The 9,434-nt window shown below is 49.9% G+C and overlaps 1 protein-coding gene across 1 annotated transcript; it reads right to left on the bottom strand.

Moving 5' to 3' along the window:
* Nucleotides 1-3,229: 3,229 nt before the first annotated feature.
* On the bottom strand, nucleotides 3,230-6,418 carry NEIL2 (nei endonuclease VIII-like 2 (E. coli)). Its single transcript, XM_010184995.1, has 4 exons — nucleotides 6,281-6,418; nucleotides 4,885-5,219; nucleotides 3,996-4,192; nucleotides 3,230-3,546 (listed from the first exon to the last, which is right to left on the bottom strand). Exons 1-4 carry the CDS (start codon nucleotides 6,416-6,418, stop codon nucleotides 3,230-3,232), a joined length of 987 nt encoding a protein of 328 aa, XP_010183297.1.
* Nucleotides 6,419-9,434: the final 3,016 nt, after the last annotated feature.

Raw genomic sequence — 9,434 nt, 5'->3', positions numbered from 1 at the left:
GGTGTGAGAGAGGCCCATTTGAGGAGCATAAGGAGCTGTAAGGCAGGGGGGCAGACTCTACTCAGAGGCCCGGATCTAGTGGTGTCCCTCAGGGGTCGTTACTGGATCCGGCCCTGTTCAATTTAGAATCATGTAATGGTTTCGGTTGGAAAAGACCTTTAAGATCATCAAGTCTAACCCTTGAACCAGCCCTAAATCTGCCATTTGACCATGTCCCTAAGCAGGACATCTACTTGTCTTTTAAGCACCTCCGGGAATGGTGACTCACCTCTCTGGGCAGCCCCTTCCAGTGCTTGACAACCCTTACAGTAAAGAAATTCCTCCAATATCCAACCTAAACCTCCCCTGGTGCAACTTGAGACCATTACTCCTTGTCCTATCGCTAGCTAGCAGGGAGAAGAGACTGACACCACCTCACTACACCCTTTTTTCAGGTAGTTGTAGAGAGCGATACGGTCTCTCCTCCGTCTCCTCCAGACTAAACAACCCCAGCTCCCTCAGCCACTCCTCATAATTCTTGTGCTCCAGACCCTTCACCAGCTTCATTGCCCTTCTCTGGACACACTCCAGCCTCTCAATGTCCTCTTTTGTAGTGAGGGGCCCAAAACTGAACACAGGATTCAAGGTGCAGCCTCACCAGTGCCGAGTACAGGGGAAAGATCCTATCTATTCCTCAGCCTATATTAACCAGTAACCTGGACAATGGAACTGAGTGTACTCTCAGCAAATTTGATGATGCAAATCTGGGTGGGAGGAGTGGCTGACACACCAGAAGGCTGTGCCACCATTCTGCATGACCCAGACAGGCTGGAAGGTTGGGCGGGGAGAAACGTAATGAAATTCAACAAGGGCAAATGTAGGGTACTGCATCTGGGGAAGAACAACCCCATGCATCAGTGCAAGATGGGGGCTGACCTGCTGGAGAGCAGCTCAGGGAAAGAAGGACCTGGCAGTCCTGGCAGACAGCAGGCTGACCACAAGCCAGCAATGTACCCTCATGGCCAAGAAGGCTGATGGCATCCTGGGGTGCATTAAGAAGAGGGCGGCCAGTAGGTCGAGAGGTTCTCCTCCCACTCTACTCTGCCCTGGTAATGCCACATCTGGAATACTATGTCCAATTCTGGGCTCCCCAGTTCAAGAAGGGCAAGGAACAACTGGAGAGACCAGCGTAGAGCCATTGAGACAATGAGGGGACTGAAGCATTTCCCATATAGGGAAAGGCTGGGAGAGTCTGGTCTGTTTAGCCTGGAGAAGAGGAGACTGAGGGGGGAACTCATTGATGCTTATCAATATCTAAAGGGTGGGTGCCAGGAGGATGGGACCAGACTCTTCTTGGTTGTGCCCAGCAACAGGACAAAGAGCACTGGTCACAGACTGGAACACAGGAGGTTCAGCTTAAACATAAGGAAAAACTTCCTTACTGTGAGGTTACCGGAGCCCTGGACCAGTCTGCCCAGAGAGGCTGTGGAGTCTCCTTCTCTGGAGACATTCAAACCCTCCTGGATCCTGCTCTAGCAGGGAGGCTGGACCAGATGATCTTCAGAGGTCCCTTCCAACCCCCACCATCCTGTGACTCTGTGGTTTTGTGTCACCTTCTATCCTTTCCCTGATGGCACTTCTCCTCTGGAGGCACCCTTTGCTCAGCAGGATCAGCACAGCAGCCCAGCTGCTGAGGATATGAGGCCTCACCTTGCAATCTCAGGTCTGCATTTGCCTCAGCCATCTCTCCCCTACAGACACCCACTGCAATCTCATCCTTCAAGGTGTGAGGTTCAGGTTTTCATTGGTTTGGGCTTCTTTTATCTTTTTTTTTTCCCTCCCATAGAATCACTTGGTTGGAAAAGACCTTTAAAATCATCAAGTCCAACCACAACCTGCCCACTACTAAACCATATCTCTAACCACGTCTTTTATTTGTTTTAAAACAGTACTGAAAATACCATGCCTCATTTCCAGGCCTTCACTACCACCCTGCAACACACGCTCAGAATTGACATTAACCATCCTCTTCGGCACCATAACTTCATTAATTGGATTATTCGGCAATCCCATAACCTGCAACCACTCAGGGGCGTAGGAGTTCAGAGGGGAGAGGCTGTGCAAGCCTTGTTTGGAAAGTCGCCTATCACTGATGTGTTTAACTCCAGCATTTCCTGTTGATTTGCAATCCACCTTTAGATCCAGATCCCATTAAAAGAGTTTTCATGCTGAGCCACCCCTCACTGCTGAGGAGAGCTGCTGGTACCATCCTTTAGAGAGCAGCAGGAAATACTGGAGTTTCCCTGTAAACCTCAGTTTTTAACCAAGAAATTGCTAGAAAAGACATGCTGAACTCTCCAGCTTTTATTTTTCACTCAAAACAACAATCTTTTATTAAAATAAACCCAGATCCAGAGAGAGAGAGAGGGCAGCAACAGCTTCTGCCCACTGCATAGAGACACAGCTCAACAAAGGAGGGACCACATCATCTCTACTTCCAAACCCTTCTGCTTTCAAGTTACCTTGCAGATCATGAGCTTTATGCAATTCCTGTCACAAACACAGTACTTTTTAATATTTTTTAAAATTATTTTTACACTGAGATCTGGAATCGGCAGTTTGCCACTAAACTGAAAACTGTGGGGGCAGAGACGAGCTCCACCAAGCACTGCTGAGGTTTATTTTCACCCCTCGGAAGGAGGCAGTGGTTCCTGCAAGAGCTGACAGAGGGAACAGCCGCTCGCTTTTAACCACACCTAATCACTAATACACATAGGTACCCAGCTACAAGCAGAGGCAGGATTATCTAATATTGAATTAATCAAGCTGTTTTAGGCAGAGGGATACACTCCTTTCTGCTAACTCCACTGTAAACCATTACACCTGCTCCAAGGTTACTTCAGACCACAGTAATCACCTGCTTGACACCCTACGCTTTCCATTCACTGTAATCTGAAGAGGGTGACCAAGACAACGCAGAATTGGTCAAGCTATTTACATCATTGTGTCACTGTGACCAAAAAAAAATATATAAAATATATAGATACATACAACCACTTTCCTTTTTGCATCTAGAGGCACCCAGCACTGCAGTGACTCCTGTAACCTCCACTAAGCACTGAATTCTACCAACTCGCTGCCCCTAAGGGACACACTCAACAGACTCAGAAACCATGAAATCCTTCTCAGGACAACTGGTTCAGAGACCACCTAGACAGCTTCCAGGAAAGGTGGAACACAAAAGTCCAGATCACTCGGTGCCTAGGGAAGGATTTCCATCCCCTGACAGCACCACAGGCTGGCACTGAGGACACCACCACGTAAGTCTCTTAAAGCCACCTGAGGGTCCAAGAGTTTCCTTCATCACTGCATGCCCCAGGGGACATTGCTCCTTCTGGTAGATCTGAGGGTGCAGCCCTTTGCCACGCAGCTTGCTGTGCAGCCAGTCAGAGCTGAACTGCACAGCACAGTCAAGTAGACGCTCCAGATCCGAGAGAGCCAAGAGAGAGCCTGGTGTCAATGGATGGATCTTGGCCAGGTACAAGATCTCATTCTTAATGATGTTCCCTGGAAAGGGTCAGAAATAAGGAGACAATAAGGACATTTCTTATCAAAACGATGCAGACCTATGGCTCTAATCACTCTGCCTCTGATCGCAGCTAGCAACACCATTCTCCATATCAGAGGTGGCATATGAGGTGCAGACTTCTACCTGGGAGTAGAAGATAGTCTCTTCCTACTACCCCTGAAGTAGACCTTCCTTTCTTCCAAAGGTCCAAGCCAATCCATAGTCACACACACAAAGACAGTTCACCATGCTTATATGGTCCATCTGAAGCCTGTGGCTACAGACTGAAAGCCTTGTCCTTGGTGAGATGACCACATGCCCTCAGCTGGATGGACCAGAAGATCCATAAAGTTAAGGAGTAAAAGGCTCAGACACACAGCTCTGGATCTGTAGATGTCCCACCCACCATCCTCCATTTCTCGCTCTACCACTGTGCCCTGAAACTCACCCAGCCCTGAAAAATATCTTTGGTCTAAGAGGGTGTAGCAGATGGGATCGGCTGCACGGAGGGCATCCAGTGCTTGGCCACGGTGGAACTCCACAGACAGGATGTCAGAAGCAGGATCAGCCCTCGGAGAGGAGCACCAGTGCATTCGGCAGTTGTAGAAAACAAGGAAGCCTCCGCTCTCAAAGTGCAGCACCAGCCTGGGAGAAGCAGAGAAATTAAAGCCTCCTGCCAGAAACATCCCCAAACCATTTGTTATTTTCTGCTCTGACTGAAGAAACTTGCACAGAAAGAGGAGAAAGATTCAGTAGCATAGAAACAGAGTGAAGAACAGGTGAGAAAAGAGCCCGTACAAGACATAAGCTTAGGGTGAAGCACACACCTACTCGTTCTCATCAGAGCCTGGGAGACACCTTGAAGTACCAATCCCCCCACTGGTACACTTCCAGTGGGACCTAGGACACAGACTGCTGCCTGTGCTTTCAACTCATTGCTGCCTTTAACAGCATCACCCCAACCAGTGATTCCAGCTGCCCTACATCTAGCTATTATCTAAGGCTTTTTTAAAACATGAAATTGGGAGAAACTGGCATTTTCAGGGCATGATTCAATCTGGCATCTTGGAAGTTCTCTTTCTTAGAATAAAAATCTTAAGTGAGCTGGTACTATGATCTCCAGCCTGGCAGCAAACATGCATCCTACAAGCACACTGTGGATTCCCTGATCAAACACACCCCACACCCACTCATGCCATTACTCGGTGCCTACTTATCTTAAGAATTACCAGAGAAAAATATAGGGCTAAGAGCATCCCCAGACAAATTTAGTTTGAGACAAAAGAGTTTGAGACAGGGAGAAAGCAGAGTCTGTGGGGACTCCACCAAATAAATACCTGGGTACAGGGTCCTTCCAGTCCCCCCTCTTATTGGCTTTGTTGGCTCTGGAGAATTCATTTGCCCGAATGCTGCCAAACAAGCCGAAGTGGAAGCGCAGCCAGTTGCCTGGACCTTCTGCTGCATCTGGAGCTTCAGACCTGGAGCACAGGAGTTCCTGCAGCTCCCCCTCCTCCTGGAGATGTATCTGTGGAGCACAAACCTGTTCTTGCCCACCCTGGGCAGGAGAACTTGCCTCGCTGGCAGTCTCTCTTTGCAGCAATGCCTCTTCTTCAGTTGGTCCTAAGGGATCTTCAGCTGCCACAAATGCCAGGTACAAGTTTTTCCCATGAACCTGAGAAAAAAGGTGGGATATACTGAGTATCTACATAACCTCTGGCTGTTTCCATAGAGGTGACTACTTTCTACAGCCTCTTTTAGATAGAGGGCACATCACGCCACCCTGAACATGGGATTCATTATCACCTGAGCCATTCCCACCAGAGCTGCAGCCATCCTCTCAGCATCCCTTCTACATCTACATGAAGCACAAGGTATTCAGATTCCACTCCAGTGTGAAGCTCTCTCAGAAACTCCAGCCAAGAAAAAGAGGCATCCCAGGGCAGACACTCAGGGTTTTCAAAGTCATCACTGCGTCTCCTTCACCCCACCACTTTGTGCTGGCCTCAAGTGTCTCAGGTTAGGGTGACCTAACCCAAGGGCGGCTCTGAAGCCACAGCTTAGCCACAAATGACTGTGGAGCAGCTCACATCTGTATTCCAAGCTGAGACTATCATGTAATCAGAGGTGAAGCTACACCAGCATTTAGTCAGCCAGGTCCAAATCATCATCTGAGGGAGGTCAGGCAAGTGAAGCCCCCAGCAGGACTGACCCAGTGTGACTACCTCAGAAGTGCCCACAACATGGACATTTCAACCCAGCTGGGTGAAACACTGTCCTTGGGTGTAAGGGAAGCAAATATGCGAGTGCTAAGCTGAGGGAAACAAGGCTGCTGCTCCTGACATCCACATACTGAAGAAACCAACTCTCAACTACAAACAGCCCTCACCAACACCAACTCCTCATCCCTCAAGAGGCACAGATCCAGTGCATTAGGATGAATGACTCAAAAGTGCAAATAATTCTGGGCATCTCAGTGTCTAGCCACATCCCTGCAACAGCCTTTCCTCACAGTAACCTTGATCCCAAAACTTTGCAACACAAAGCAGTACTCCAAAATGGGCATCAACATCTCTTCGGCCACCTGCACCTTTTTTGTGGCTATAAACAAAGCCAATGGTCCACCTCAAACATAAGCTTAGTGTTGTTCTCAGGTCACCTTCTGGGACCATATGCAAGACAATGCTGGTTTGCCACAGACTTGTGGCAAATAAGTTCATCTTTAGCACGGCTCACCTGGGAGTCCTGAAGCCTCAGGGCATTCAGATCATTCACGTTGATCTTCCGGCTGCTGCCCCCCACCTTGGCCACCACTTGTCCCACAAAAGGGGAGGTCAGCAGCTGGAACTTCCTCACTGATGGGCCTTCTGGCATCTCCAGCAGCTGTTGAGGGAAGAGCAGGTCCTTCACACACCTGGTGTCCTAGACTTGGAGGGAAGTTGACACAAAACCAGTCAGAGGCTGAGCTCACCCCCATTTTCCTCCTCCAGTCCCTGTGGCAAAGTCCATGCAGAGAAACAGGTTTCTTTCAGGCCCAGGGAGGTGAGGGAATTTCCATCCTTGGGGATATGCATAATTCAATCAAATGAGGCCTTAAGCAACCTGCCCAAAATGGTAGTTTTCACCCCACAAGCAGAAATTTGGCCCGGAATTCTCCATAAATCCTTTCCTACCACAGGTTCTCCAGGAGTCACAGAGAACCTTAAATAAGACTGTTTAGCATCTCTCTCCTCACCAAGAACAAGAGCTCACCTAACTCCAACCATTCCCTCAGTCACAGCCTTGATGTCCCAGTACAAAGGAGGAACGCAATCTTACAGACATTAATGAACCAAGAGCAGTGCAGACCATAGTGAGTCATCCTTTTCCTGATGCAGCCACCAAGGCAAGCACTGCTTCCTGATCAGCTCTGGGTTTAGCTCATCCCCTCCCCTTGCTTTACCAGCTTGCCCCACAGACTGCAATGGCATGGGTCCAGTTAGGGACCATTCACACACTCTACTAGCAGCATTTGGGATCAGAAGACTCTGAGTGAGGGGGAGATGAAGCGGCACCACCCCAAAGCATCCTGCAGCTACCTCCAGGAAGCCACACCAGTACATAAGGGTTTATTTCTGGCATGAAATCCCAACCACATGTCACTTTGCAGCCCTTCTGAGGATTTCTGGCAGGATTGGGTGTACAAGAAAGCAGGGTCCAGGACATGGAAAGCACAGTTTGGCTTTCATCCCACAGTACCAGTTCCTCCTGCAGACTAATCCCAGAGACCAGCAATGACCAGAGGCTCAGCTTCAAACTCCACAGCAGCTGGTACAAGACCTGGCACAGCTCTGAGAGAGCTGGATGTGAACATCAACAGCAATCTTGTGCATGGGCTCCCACCAGAAGAGGCCCTTTGGGTCTTCCTCCTGACTCTCCAGGCATTTGCTTCATGAAAGACAGCACAGAATGAGCCCCAGGACCGCTCCCGCAGCCCAGAGCTCAGACCCCAAGAAAGGCCACAAGAACCAGCATCTGCTGTCTCTCATCTCTTTCTTCTCTCCATGGATATATCCACTTCACCTTTTTGCTCCAGACCTACTTCAGTCCTTTCCAAAACACTCCACTCTCCAAGGAAGGAGAGGAGGATAGCAAGCCCCAGCCCTCTGCAGGGCATGACACCCATCTCCCCAAGGGCATCGCCACTGCACCCCAGGGCCTGTCCCAGCAAGGTACCTGAGCTGGTACCACTACAGGCCTGCAGCAGGGAGCCAGGCCTCCAGGACAAATCCTCCCCATACAGGGGCTCATTTCCAGTCCTTGTGCTCAGACAGGAGCCAAGCACCCACACCAGGACATAACAAGGACAAGGCTGCCAGGTTCATCTGCCTCAGCCCAGCTTTACCTGCATACCCATGCTGCCAGCTCACCGGGCCCAGGAATCGCAGTCCCACACCCTGCTGCAGAGGAAGCCCCACCATGGTTCCACATCCCTGCACAAAGCTCCTGCAGGGACTTCAAGGCACAACCTTGACCCTCCACATGCAATTAGAAGCTCACCATCTTCTCACACTCATCCAAGCATCAAACTGCAGCTCTTCAAAACAACTAAGAGCAGTTTCCATTCTGCTCTGTGTTTCCCCAGGGCTGTGGAGGCAGTCTACCCACACCAGAGCACTGGGGAAGGAGGAGTCACCCGATACCTTCATGTGCATAGTGCAGAGCCCCAAAGTGAGCACCCATAGCATGTCCCCTGAGCTCCACATTCCTATGTCCAGCCCTCAGGCCACTCACTGCCCTTCCCAGGCCCACCCTGTGCACACATCTTCCTCCCTTACTTCATTTCCCCCATGCTCCAGAGCCCTTCCTCTGCCCCCAGTCCCCCTTCCAACACCTCACAGCACCTCCACCCTCTCCCTAACCACCCTACCCACCCTCAATACCACCCTCTACACCCAAAACCTTTCCAGCCACCAAATACCAGAGGAGCTCCTCAATTGGCTGACGGAGGAGGAACAAGCAGGATTTCAAGTGCTGGCCACACTCACCCCACCAGTAGCACTCAGAGACTGGCTGGACTGGGAAGTAAGCTGGGTGCTTGCAGGAGGCCTGTGCTTCTGGAGAGGATGAAGGAAACTGAGCACAGCCCTTGCTGACAACCTGATTTTGGCTTGAGGGTGGTGTCTCTGAGCTCAGCTGGAAACATTTAGACTGAGCAACAGCCCCTGCTCTGTGAAACCACCTTAGTGAGCAGACCAGGGAGATAAGGCTATGGATTAAGGTGCTCTATGAAGCTTTTCCCCTCTCTGCTGTGTTAGGGGGGTATCACCTACTGCATGGATTGGGTGATTTCTCCCCTTTGTATTAAAATCATAGAATGGTTTGGGTTGGAAGAGACATCAAAGATCATCCAGTTCCAACCCCACTCCCATGTGCAGGGATACCTTCTGCTAGACCAGCTTGCACAAAGCCTCATGCAACGTGGCCTTGAATTTCTGGGTCTATCGCTTCTGCCTGTGTTGGCCATCCCAGCTCCTGCCTGCAAGAAGGGGCTCTGTGTGACTGCTGGGCTTAGAGACAACATTCAGGCCCCTGCAGTGACTCATTGCTTGGGAGTCCCCAAGTCTGAGAAATTAATTTACCAATGATTGTGTTTCTCATTAGAATCTAATGTTTATTTGGGAAAACATTTCCACCGTGGGTGATCAAACACTGGAACAGGAGCATGGAGAGGTTGTAGGATTTCCACCCTTGGTGTTACTCAACACCTGACTGAACAGAGCCCTGAGAAATCTGATCCAATCCCTTCTTATTTAAATTACTCTGTAATTCTATCACTATGACCTCCCTAGGACAGGACCCATTGCTTCTCCAGGTGCACTTCATATGTGAGTGATCATCACACCCTCTC

This window comes from Mesitornis unicolor, unplaced genomic scaffold (assembly GCF_000695765.1).
Source record: "Mesitornis unicolor isolate BGI_N332 unplaced genomic scaffold, ASM69576v1 scaffold2665, whole genome shotgun sequence".
Lineage (NCBI taxonomy): Eukaryota > Metazoa > Chordata > Aves > Mesitornithiformes > Mesitornithidae > Mesitornis > Mesitornis unicolor.
Note: the sequence above shows the minus strand (reverse complement) of the source record. Positions and strands in the feature narration are given on the sequence as shown.